This window comes from Acromyrmex echinatior, chromosome 2 (genome assembly GCF_024713525.1).
Source record: "Acromyrmex echinatior isolate Ae372 chromosome 2, ASM2471352v2, whole genome shotgun sequence".
NCBI classification, from domain to species: Eukaryota; Metazoa; Arthropoda; class Insecta; order Hymenoptera; family Formicidae; genus Acromyrmex; species Acromyrmex echinatior.
This window is the reverse complement of record NC_141853.1, coordinates 12453262-12465311: the sequence shown is the minus strand read 5'-3', so window position 1 is coordinate 12465311 and position 12050 is coordinate 12453262. Positions and strand designations below refer to the sequence as shown.

The 12050-nt window shown below is 30.2% G+C and overlaps 4 protein-coding genes across 8 annotated transcripts; 2 read left to right on the top strand and 2 right to left on the bottom strand.

Annotated features, from left to right (window-relative positions):
- Window positions 1–389: 389 nt before the first annotated feature.
- On the bottom strand, window positions 390–2888 carry heix (UbiA prenyltransferase domain-containing heix). The gene is made up of 2 exons (XM_011067302.2): window positions 2738–2888; window positions 390–2122 (listed from the first exon to the last, which is right to left on the bottom strand). The coding sequence occupies exon 2, from the start codon at window positions 2100–2102 to the stop codon at window positions 1095–1097; it is 1008 nt and encodes a 335-aa protein (XP_011065604.1). The 5' UTR covers window positions 2103–2122; window positions 2738–2888; the 3' UTR covers window positions 390–1094.
- Window positions 2889–2978: 90 nt separating this feature from the next.
- Window positions 2979–4953, top strand: LOC105152822 (F-box only protein 7). Its single transcript, XM_011067301.2, has 4 exons — window positions 2979–3118; window positions 3284–3789; window positions 3886–4155; window positions 4665–4953. The coding sequence occupies exons 2-4, from the start codon at window positions 3575–3577 to the stop codon at window positions 4798–4800; spliced, it is 621 nt and encodes a 206-aa protein (XP_011065603.1). The 5' UTR covers window positions 2979–3118; window positions 3284–3574; the 3' UTR covers window positions 4801–4953.
- Window positions 4954–5461: 508 nt separating this feature from the next.
- On the top strand, window positions 5462–9299 carry Pus10 (Pseudouridine synthase 10). 5 transcript variants are annotated; one of them, XM_087402919.1, is made up of 9 exons: window positions 5462–5918; window positions 6553–6654; window positions 6737–6925; window positions 7303–7407; window positions 7487–7794; window positions 7946–8154; window positions 8237–8362; window positions 8439–8631; window positions 8794–9299. In XM_087402919.1, exons 3-9 carry the CDS (start codon window positions 6785–6787, stop codon window positions 9224–9226), a joined length of 1515 nt encoding a protein of 504 aa, XP_087259045.1. In that variant the 5' UTR covers window positions 5462–5918; window positions 6553–6654; window positions 6737–6784; the 3' UTR covers window positions 9227–9299. The 5 variants fall into 5 exon arrangements, with proteins under 5 accessions (XP_087259045.1, XP_087259046.1, XP_011065605.1 ...); XM_087402920.1 differs by lacking the exon at window positions 6553–6654 and having other exon boundaries at window positions 5462–5912; XM_011067303.2 differs by lacking the exon at window positions 6553–6654.
- On the bottom strand, window positions 8622–11912 carry aurB (aurora kinase B). Its single transcript, XM_011067304.2, has 7 exons — window positions 11590–11912; window positions 10845–11026; window positions 10327–10521; window positions 10114–10248; window positions 9887–10045; window positions 9526–9757; window positions 8622–9445 (listed from the first exon to the last, which is right to left on the bottom strand). Exons 2-7 carry the CDS (start codon window positions 10955–10957, stop codon window positions 9338–9340), a joined length of 942 nt encoding a protein of 313 aa, XP_011065606.1. The 5' UTR covers window positions 10958–11026; window positions 11590–11912; the 3' UTR covers window positions 8622–9337.
- Window positions 11913–12050: the final 138 nt, after the last annotated feature.

Below are 12050 nucleotides of genomic sequence, written 5' to 3'. Positions count from 1 at the left end.
ATATATCTAAAGATTATGCGAGAAGATTATACTATGTCATGATGCATAAATATTCGAACCATTGGAAGAAGAAAAAAATTTAATTTATTAAGTAAAAATAAAAATAAATGATTAAATTGAACATAATATGTTATTAAAAATATAACATATTATGTAATGTAAAATACACATACGCGTATATGACATTGTTCCTGAATGAGATATCGCTCTGTTAAAATTATTATGCACGTTAATTATACAATATATAAATAATATGTTAACATAAACCAATATTTTCATAATAAAACACAATATGAGCATATACCTCCTTCGTGTTACAGAATGCATACACAAACGCCGCGTATTGTATTTCTTAAGATATACCTATTTTAAAATGAATACACAAAAGATGTGTTTCAAGAAGTTTAATTCTGAGGGATTCATATAAAAGATTTAATTTACTTTTAAATAAAAATGAGAAAGACATAAACAATATATATACGTATGTTTTCCAATCCTAATATCCGCAAGAATGATATTTTATTACAAGATGTAACAATATGTACGCAGTATAAAATAAGATCAAATCACAAAGATCTAATTTTGTGATAAACATTTTGAAACTGATAAGAATTAATTTGTACTTGAGGCGAATGTAACATAAATATCTTCAATAAATGAGTCATATATTTCTTTTACCTGTTCTATATAATTTGGTGATTGCATTTGTAAGAATTCAGAAATTTCGAACTTTTAAAATTATCAAATTTTAATTAACAATAAGCTGCCGATATATATATATATATATATATATATATATATATATATATAGATAAAGTCTAACTTCAAAAATTTCAGTCTTGGATTACCCTTGCAGATAATAACAATATTTGGATTATGTATATTTAGTTATGTTCCGAGATGACGGAAAGTTATATTGAACTATGAATAATTGATATCTCAAAATGAATAAAACAATTCATGTTTCAAACTTTTCCTCACTCTGAACAGTCATACTTTTAATTACAAGTCTAGATGAAATTTTTTTTCTTGCTGAAAAAAAATATCAACGGAATAGAAAGAGTAATCCAGGACGATGATGCCTCATGAATAATTTACAGATAAGGAAGCGAGCCCACGAGTAAACAAGCGAGAACATATAAAATACCTAGAAATGAATTTAATCCAGCTGTCCGTTTAGGCACGTTTTGAATTCTATGCGGATTGCGAAAGTCCTTTTCTATTTTAAAGGCAGTCGGCAAAGTGATCACTGGCAGTACAAACCAGAGGGAATATCTAAACGCCACTACTATAAGAATTATATATGGTGTAAACAGTAAAAAAGCATACAAAACGTGAGACGCGGTATGACCTATTAAAATAGCTAGCGTTACGATTCCTGCTTTCTCGTCACTTTCCATATCTCTCGTATTGTTACTGTGCAAAATAGCCTCGGTATTCAAGGCAAGCGGTATCGCATAATAAATTGTTCCTAATTCAACATAACCAGTTTGCGCCATAAACGCAAATAGAACTGAGATTGGACCGAATATAATTAAGATAAGTACATCGCCCAGAGCGATATATTTCAATCCTATACCTCCTGTATAGAGAAAGGAAGAGGACAAACCTCCGAAATACACAAGAGCCAAATGCTCCATCTTTGCAGGAGAGATGACTGCCAGTAAGACAAATCCTAAACATCCTGCTGCGTATAGGAATGCCCCCAATGTGACCAATTCGTCTTTGGATAGTAACTCATCTACCAGTATTCTATCGTCGCTTTTTCTACTATCAACGCCTTTCACGTAGTCAAAATAAGTGTTCACTACATTACCAGCACCATGCACGCAAAACACTATAAGCACAGTAAGGCATAACGATATCCAATTGAAGCTCGCCAGGCCTGGTAGTCGATATGCAAGTGCTGATCCGAGAAGTGTCGGCATCAATGACGCACTCAGCGACCATGGTCGTGCTGCCAGGAAATACGAAGATAGCTTCATGAGGGGAGAATTCAAGGCCGACGATGGCGATGATACCAAGGATGAATGATGTACATTATTCCCCATTGAGATATCTTGAATTTGCTCAGTCGGATTCTGAATACCATTAGACATCATGTTTCATGTACAGAGTATTACTACAAACAAAAAAATAACACGACAGCTTACTTAAATGCTGAAGTAACAAAACCTCAAAGAATTTATAAGAAGAAACGCTAGATTTAAAAGTTAGATGCATTGAACAAAAACATCTTAATAATATATCATATCTTAATAATAGATATACTTTAGCAAAAGTAATTTTTAGATTTTGCCTCTGATACAAAATAAGAAGAAAAAAAAGAAAAATAAATATTGATACAAACTTTTCAATATAACGATGTCCCGGAGAGAGTACTTAATGAGAGTACTTATCGTACTTAACGGTATCTTAAATTTCATCATGTACGCATTGCGCAGTCCGTTTCCACATGCAACTTATTAGGGAGTTTTTACAATACCGTTTATTCAGATACGCTAAAGTCATATCTTCTTTCTAATAACTAATTAAGAAAAGGATAACGTGACTGGATCCATGTTATTGCAAAAACTCCCTATTCTTTAAATCGAACGATCAAGAGTATCAAGAAAAATGAAATTATATGACGCGAGGACGACGAGAGTGAATCCGCTTCAAGCAAGATAGCGGTTATTCTCGACAGGGATCGGTACTGCGATATGTTAAATTTTGTCGCCTGCTGAGGCAAACTCACCTGAGATTCTTTTGGAAAACAAGTACGGATGAAATTAGGTTAAAGACACTGTTTCATATGACGTTTCGTCCTTCGCACGCGTCCTGGTACATCATATAATTATTCGTCGCTACGTTGGTGTTCGCTCGGACGGCATTACGACGCGGGTGCTACCTAACTTGCTCCAAATGATCTTCCTTTTTCCTTCCCCTTCTAACGGTCCGTCCTTTACTTCCTTTACTTAACTTGCTTTACCTGCTGAAAGTATCGGGACATGATGGCTGTGTTCATTTTAGCTGCACCATGTCGCACTTTTCGTTCAACATGTGACATCGTGGCAATAATGAAAAAAGAATAATGAAGAAAAAGGTTGGAAAAACGTAAAATTGGAAATACGCTTTAGTAAGTTTGTCTTCTCTCTCTAATTTTTATAAAAAGAAAACAAACTTAAAGAGATTTATATCTTATATTTAAAATTATATATACATATATAAATATGTATAAAAGAATAATTTTAATTAATATCACACATCATTTAAAAAAAAACTAATTTTAAATGAATTTAAGGTTCCAGCCAATGAAATGGCTCCTCAAGCAATATAGAACTGGAGTAACCAATCGTCATTCTTGAAAAATTTATCCTATGCATATATATATGTACATATGGCAAATAAAATAGCTCAGCTGACATATATTTCATGGTAGAAGTCTGGAAGTATTTCTTCCACCATGCGCAACTCAACATATAGCAAGTAAACAATGCACATTACATTTTAATCGGAGTGATTTTGTTAAGAAAGCAGATGGTAAAAAAGAGAAAAAGCGCGAGTCAATAGTTTATTGTCATTACATAGTAAAATGGAGCAATTGCGCTCCTTGAACAGAACAGTCGATATAACCGAGCCGATATTGGCAGAGGACAGTACGTTTTCTACAATAGCGTTATCGCTGAGGGCAGTATTAGAACAATTGGATGAAAATGCTAAACATCACGATTATCTTGTTGCCTTGCTGCTTGTTCTGTTGGCAGAGTCCGGATTTGGCGTTTCGTCCGCTTCTGATACTCCAAAATGGTAATATACATTTACAATATATATATATATATATAGGTATATGTATATATTATATTATTGCTTTTGATTATTTATTAATCTGTATGTTATTTACAGGGAGCAAAATACAAGATTAGTTTATATACCTAAAAATTGGAAGTCTCAAGAAACAGGAGTGTATGAAATCTATTTGACATTGCGTAATGTAGACCACATTAGATCAAAATTAATTGTCATAACTTGTGGCGATAAATTGGTACTTAATATATTGTCGCATATACGAGATATGAAGATTTATAGCATGGTTATACAAACATTAAAGTATGTAAATCCATACACAAATAATTTGTGTCTTCGATATATGAATCTCAAAGAAATATCACATAGGTAATGATATGATTTTGTTTATTGTACTATATGTATTCTTATTATTTGAATTTCTATATTTCAATTAATATGCAATATTAGAATGTATCATCTTGTTTTTGCTTTGTGTATGTATGTCAGTATTTGAGAAATTGAATATGCAAAAAAAATATAATATATAAAACTTAAAAAAATTTAAGTTTTTTACGATATATTCTAAAAATCTTCCATTTTGTGCATATTTAATTCACTAAATATCAATTATTATCTCAAGTTAACTAATTTTAGCAGTGCATTTGGAATGTACTCATTCCTTCTTTTTCAATGGAATTTTTTCTGCCATTAAAAATTTCTTATATATGTATACAATGAATAGAACCAGAACTCAAATTTGAATCTTTTGACAGGCAACTGGTCTGCTAAACTATTCTATTTATGCCTATATGTCTATTGTATGGTTTACACCTGTATCATTTTTATGCCTATTTAATAAATATATAAAGTATTGCTTACAAAATGATTTTTTTCAGGTTTAAAGACAAATTAGTCATACCTTTGCGTACAGACATATTGTTAGTAGTAAATTTCATGGGTCCTAGTTTGGAGAGTCTGCCAATAGAATTACGTACGAAAATCGTAAATATGTTGGATTATGAAATAATTTGAACACTTGTCAGTAGGCGCTAAGAAATTTTATAATTTCTTCCAAAAATCAAAAGATAATTGTTAAGAAAAAAGGAATTAGTAAGATAAATCCTAACAATCTATATGTATAGAATATAAATAAAAAGATAAAATAAAAAAATATATAAATAAAAAGATGTGTGCATAAGTTTCTGTTAATATCTTTGAGAAAAGATCATTTTAATTTTATACACTTTCGATCATTCGTGCACTAGCTTAATTTTCATTTTTACAAGTATATATAAATTATAATTAAACAATTTTTACATATTTTGACATCTTTAGAAAATATTTGTGCAGTTATATATCCATAACAAGTTGTAGATAAATTGTTGTAACTAAATATAGTTAACGAAATAAGAAAAATGCGCTGTTCCATATAAAAATGTAAAACTCTGAAACAAAAATGTTTAAAGGAAAAATATGATTCAATATCTTAAAATTGATATTCCAAACTACAAGAAAAAAAGTAATTCAAGTCGACTGTCCAAAAGTTTAGTTGTTAAGTAACTTGAAAATGATATTTTTTTAATATGCATGAATGGCTATAAATTGAAGATGTATTGCATTTACATTTTAAACAATGCATTTTATTATTACATGCATTTTACTATTACATTAAAAACTTATCATTTATTAATTAGGAAAATATTTTTATAACATTACAAATAACATAATATATAATATTATAACAACATTTAGTACAAGAATACCAAAAATCGCGTTTATTAAAAACTAATTGAGTAATTTTTTCTTATATTTTTTAAATCTTAATATAAGTGATTATATTAACCATTTCTTAATTATTCTTAAAGCCGGTTTCATCAATTTCAATAAGCTAATCGGTCAATGAAGTGTCAACCATGATTGGTCAATTCTGCTGAACAGCAAATGCAACTGATCAGTTCCAATGTAACAATCGACCAATTAAGTTAATCGGAGTTTGTGAGATCGACCTTTAGTTTTTGTTGATGGGACAGTAGTGTCTTTATACTTTGATACTTTGAATTAATTAAAACGATTTTTTGCAGTACTTTTTGAAATTATTTAATTCGAATGAACAGCTTTTTAAGGTTAAAGGAGCATAACACGAGGCAAATGTAAACTTATACCATAATTAATAAATTTCAACATAATACTTTTAATGCTTTCATTTGTAATGATTGCCGGATGTATGTAGCTTGTACCACAATAGTAAACTCAAATTTAACTTTTATGGCAGCACAAAAATTGTATAAATCATTGTACTTACTGAACTTACTGATTACGCCATAAATTCACAGTTATGACCTGCGTAAATGCTCCTTAAATTTGAATAAACACAAAGTAATATTTGTAAATATAAAGTAATATTTGGAGGTTACGAGAGGTTATACGGTCCCAGAAATAGTTATATATTCAATTTTCAGACATTTTCAGTGCTTTATAAAGTAATTTATAAAGTGCGTGAATATCTTGTTTTATTACATATTTTCGTTTATTTAATGTAATTACCACAAATAAATAAATAAACATGAGCAGAGACAATAATAGCTTTTCATTAACACACAAGCGAAATTGAGTCTAAACTCTAAAGTGAGCAGAGTGAGCTGAGTATTTTGTACTCACAGATTAAATAACGTCACTACTTGCTTACTTTAGTAAAAAATTATCACATGTCAACATAGATTTATAACCTCACTTTAAAGTGAGTTTACGAGATTCACTAAAGCACACGGTCTCGATCTTGTACAGCTTATAGGTCAAAACTCACTCATAGGTCGAATCTCACTTGTCAGAAAAGGAACGTACATTCAACTGTGTTATGTCACAAGTGAAAATTATCTGAGAATCAATGTGAATGGAAAACAACTAATAATCTACAGTGAAATGTGTAAAATCAAGACTATTATCCGGTGAATATTTGATATTGTTTTAGGTATCGGAAATCACTATATTGAAAATTTTCATAAATTTTAATATCAAAATGAATACGATGACGACAGAGGAAGAGAGAAAGATCTTTCACTTTTTAAAATCTCAAGGTTGCTGTTTGAGATGTTGTTTTCGTTTCATCGGATACCGCACGTCGGAATGTTATTGCAAGCCTTCCGAATTTGCGGCACAGGTAAGAAATGTTAAAAGAAATGAGTAATCTCGAATATCATTTTTAATAAGATGATTTGTTTAAATTTATTATATCGATATTATTCTTCATATTTCAATAAATCTGAATAAAAATCTGTATTAAATTTGCAATAAATGTGTACAATATTAATTCACGTAAAAAGGAATAAGCAACTTCGGATATTAACGAAATAGTGTGTTTTAAAATAAATTATGAACAAATATTGGGTCATCTAAAAAGTATCCGCGATACTTTGTCACTAGATATATGACCATCAACACATCTAGTGTTGAAAAAAACCGCGGATACTTTTTAGATGATCCAATAATTTTGTTCATAAACTTGATTTGACACTTATATTTTAATATCAATTATAGCTGAGTTATACAGATATAAAAGACGATGCTTCTATGGAAGAAACAACTTGCATTGCATGTTTAGGAGTTCTTCAGGATAAGGCACAAAAGAACGTAATTACAAAAGTAAAGTATCCACACACATACAAAACTCTATATACATTCTATTTAATTTTACTGATGTTTAATTAATCTCAATTATTAGATAGCAGAAAAAGTAAAGGAAAAAGATTATGACTGTATAACTTTCACATGTGCATTAACTGTTCCTGTATCAGTAAAGCTGAGAGAACATATATTATATGCTTACATGTCCAAAGAGATGGATATTCATAAATCAATCTTAAGTACTTTTAAAACAAAATTACACAATGTCAAAGATATTTGGAAATCGTTTATAATTCCTCAACTCGAACAAGCTACAGGAAAACATGCAGATCTGTTGACACCATCGCCCTTTCTCATCGAAGTCCTCTTAATGTATGCCGACGACGAAATGATATTTAAAGAATTGTACGTTATATATATTTTTAAGAATTCATGTAATTAGAAATGAAACTGTGTATATGTGTATGCGAATGTGTATTAATAATATAGATTATATAGATGTTCTTTAGATTAAAGAAAATTGCTTTTCATGCATTTTGAGAACTTCTACTTGTAGAATAAACGAACATAAAGGAGGCAATAATAAGAGACAGAAAAAGAGAAAATGCAACGATAATAAATTTAGTAGGAAGAATGTTGATACTTTACTGATCCAAATGACAGATGAGCAATTCATGCGACATTTCACGATCTCGCAAATCATACCGAAAACATTTGTTTATGTTGACGATGTTTTATGTTCTCATAGCAGCATCTTCATAGGAGGTATCGATATGAACTTAAATGATAGCAAACTAATTATTTATGATGCAGCATGAGATTTCTTTAAAAAACTTTAAAATTTCAGGACGTTACAATAAACTCTCTAGAAAACTCAGCCAGACTCCGTGGCTTGTAAACGGTGAGAAAAAAGTGGAAACTTCGGTGCAAGACTTACTCTGCAATCCCATCGCAGAAATGGTAAAAGCAGAATGTATGTTTTGACTATATTGATTTTGTTATAATTTTTTTTTTAACAAAAACGCTATGACATATTTACGTTTGCACAGCGATAAAATTTTTATCATCAGGAAGAGAAGATGTCGATGTCAGAAACATATATGGTGGCCGACCATTTGCTATTGAGCTATTGAATCCTCGTATGACGAATATCACGAACGAACTATTGATGTGTCTGACCAGTAGTATCAATCAATCCACTAAACAGGTTCAAATAACATCGAATTTAAAGGTTCTTTCAAGGTATACTTTTTCAAAATTTAATTAAAATGAGATTAAAAAATAGTGTAATACATAAAATTAAATAATAAGAACAATTGCATTGATAAACAAAGTAATTTAAAATTAGATTAAAAAAAGAAATTCAATTAAATAAGAAAATTCGTATCGAATATATACTTCCAGATTTGATTTGAAAAAGCTTAAGGAAGGTGAGAATGTTAAAACAAAGTTTTATCGAGCACTATGTGTCTGTCGAGACGTGAGTGGTGGTTTACCGCCATTGGAGCATTTGAATGAATTGGAAAACGTTAAAATTATTCAAAGAACACCACTGAGAGTGCTACACAGGCGACCATTGAGTCCGCGAACGCGTATAATTTACAAAATGCGCGCGCGTTGGGCGAAATCGCACGAGCTAAAGGAATTGTTGTCCACTGCCGCAGAAAGTACTGACACGTTTTTTGTTCTCGATGTCGAAACGCAAGCAGGTACATACGTAAAAGAATTCGTACATGGAGATTTCGGCAGAACCAAGCCGAGTTTGTGCGATTTTCTTAATAACGAAGTGGACATTGTCGCATTGGATGTAACGGGTATCAATTTAAAGTGGCCGTAACGCGAATCTAAATATTATTATATAAAAAAAACTTAAAAAGAAAGATTACAATAAAAGTGTCGAATATGAAATATATGTTGTGAAGTTGATAAAAAACTATCCCTTTTTAGTTTAATCTTTCCTTTTTAAGTTAGATAAAGGATTGTAGTGTTGTACAATCCAGGGATGTCTTTTAACCTCAGCCAAGGAAATTCGCTCCAAACTTTTTTTCTTGATCAGCTGCGAAAATACATTTTTATAAATATAAAATCTTTATCATATGTATTCTGATACAGAGATATATAAAGCACAAATGATACCTTGGATATAAGATCTTTGGCTGCAGGTTTAATCTGTTCTGGCCACTGTATAGTTATAGTTTTTATTTTCGCATACGTTTCTTGTGTGGTGCCACTTAAAAAAGGCGGCTGCCCCGTGAGAAATTCATAACAAAGAATTCCTAAGCACCAATGATCAACATAGAAATCATAACTCTGTCCCATTACCATTTCTGGTGGCAAATAATCTAATGTTCCGCATAATGTTTCTCGTCTGAAAGAATTAATTTCGATTTCGCTTTAAACGATTTGCAGTAAAATTAAACTTGTGAAATAAATACTTTCTTCGAAATTATAAGCATTGTGCCATTTTAAAAAATAAAAACATGGGCTTTGTGCTTACTTTGCGGATGGAGCGTGTACAGACCAACCAAAATCTGCGAGTTTTATATCTCCGTTATATGTAAGTAATAAATTCTCAGGTTTTATGTCTCTGTGAATCACATTGCAACGATGACAATACTCCAAAGCGTCGGCTACTTGATAGGTATATTTGGCAGATCTGATGAAATACTGAATAATTTTTAAATTATACATAACAATGGGTATGTTAGGATTACAAATACATACAAGTGTTCATTGAATCTCTCGTTCGGTTGACGTTTCAATTCCTTGTACAATTCGCCTCTAGCGGCGAATTCCAATACTAGATAAATTCTCTTGTTATCATGAAAATATGTTAACAGTTGAAGAATATTTGGATGGCTGGAAACATGTATGAACAAGATAATAATTATGAAGAAAATATTTTAACATTTTTCAATACATGGTATACATGTATACCTTAAATGTGATTGTATTTCAATTTCACGCATTACTTGTTTTTCCACGCGTCCTTTCATCAATTCAACTTTATATAATGTCTTCAGAGCAACCATATATTGAGTAGTCTTCTCCCTGGCTAAATATACACGGCCAAACTTTCCTCTCCCTAATGGCGATCCAATTTCAAAATCTTCTAGGCTCCATTTATAGGGTCTATTTAATGTTAATAAATTCTAATTTATGGAAATTCATGAACAAATTTAAAATGACAACATAATTGACTAATATTATTAATTTAATAATTAATTTAATGTGAAAATATTTAATATTTAAAAATCCTATATGATTACTTATTAAAAACTGTATGACTGTATAATTGCAATACATTTATTTTTTCAGTTAAACTTTTTGTATTATATAATTTTTCTTTTCTTTTTTTTTCTTCAAATGAAGAAAAAAGAAAAAAGACAAATGGTGCAAAAAGTTCAATTAAAAAATATAGATTTAATGTTCAGTACAATTGCGTTTATACGTACTTTCTGTCTGGATACTTTCTGGCATGCTCCTGCATCTTACGCATCGTATTTTCAACATATTCATTAAATTCAACAGGCACGGATGTTGATGAAAATTTATTTATATAATCCATTATAGACAATACTCAATGAGAAATGACAATGGAATTGATATAGAACGTTATGTTTACTATACAATATCACTAGAAAAAATGTTATACAAGACATATATAAATTGCTGTATTTCTTATCATTTATAAAAATATTTATTATGAATACATAAAAAAATGAATAAAAAAAAATCATTAACAAACATATCCAATTGTTAACATTTTCTTTTTTGTATCAATAATAATCAAATACAAAATGATCACAAGTTTGTTTATATCTTAATAAAAGGAAATATAAATTATTTCACTCAAATGTAAATCAATAATAGCATTCACATGTGGCATATTTTTATAAAATTATAAAGAAAAATATATTAATCTTAAAAAATACTATAAATATAGATGACTTGGGACAGTGCAGGTAACTTGGGACAGCATGTATTTTTGTTGAATTTAATTGTGGTATCTCATGATTGAATTTAACAAAAGTACATGCTATCCCAAATCACTTACATTGTTCCAAGTCATCTCTACATTTGCGGTATCCAAGTAAAAATATATTGTTATTAAAAAAAAAATGATAGGATTAGAAATTTCTTCAAGCATTTATCAGATGTCTAAAATTCTTCTCGGAGGATTGTTAATAACATACTTACCATTCACTTATATTAATTATAAATATAGAAACGTCGGAGTAATCTTAAAATACAATAACCGTTGGGAGACGCCAATAAAGTGTTCAATTTGTTCAAATAAACTTTAATAAATGGTCTGTTTTCTGACTGCACTAGAGTCTCTTTATCACTTTCGATAAATATCAAACATATATCTATTTCACTTTAAGTTCCAAAAGTGTACACTAATTCAACCACAAAAAACAGACCTAATAATATACACTTCACGATATCATACTAGCGGTCTAGGCATCTCAATAACGGTCGTAACTGACATGTTCCCTTCGTGTTGTATTTTAACTTGAATACATTTGAATTTTCAATGGAGACCTCTCTCGGAACAGCTGCGAATTACGTGTTCGCAATTTTTGATACAATGGGTGCATTTAAAGGCTTAAACACAATAGGCACAAGCAACAGGAAATAATGAGCCGTCCAATCAG

Bases quoted from the DNA above. Each gene is read 5' to 3' on its own strand.
- heix (XM_011067302.2), bottom strand. From the start codon at position 2,102: ATGATGTCTAATGGTATTCAGAATCCGACTGAGCAAATTCAAGATATC.
- LOC105152822 (XM_011067301.2), top strand. From the start codon at position 3,575: ATGGAGCAATTGCGCTCCTTGAACAGAACAGTCGATATAACCGAGCCG. The intron at 3,790-3,885 runs GTAATATACATT...TGTTATTTACAG, and splicing joins GCTTCTGATACTCCAAAATG to GGAGCAAAATACAAGATTAG. The intron at 4,156-4,664 runs GTAATGATATGA...GATTTTTTTCAG, and splicing joins CTCAAAGAAATATCACATAG to GTTTAAAGACAAATTAGTCA.
- Pus10 (XM_087402920.1), top strand. From the start codon at position 6,785: ATGAATACGATGACGACAGAGGAAGAGAGAAAGATCTTTCACTTTTTA. The intron at 7,795-7,945 runs GTACGTTATATA...TTCTACTTGTAG, and splicing joins GAAATGATATTTAAAGAATT to AATAAACGAACATAAAGGAG. The intron at 8,632-8,793 runs GTATACTTTTTC...ATATACTTCCAG, and splicing joins AATTTAAAGGTTCTTTCAAG to ATTTGATTTGAAAAAGCTTA.
- aurB (XM_011067304.2), bottom strand. From the start codon at position 10,957: ATGGATTATATAAATAAATTTTCATCAACATCCGTGCCTGTTGAATTT. The intron at 10,046-10,113 runs GTATGTATTTGT...GTATTTCATCAG, and splicing joins GAGAGATTCAATGAACACTT to ATCTGCCAAATATACCTATC. The intron at 9,446-9,525 runs GTATCATTTGTG...GTATTTTCGCAG, and splicing joins CCAAAGATCTTATATCCAAG to CTGATCAAGAAAAAAAGTTT.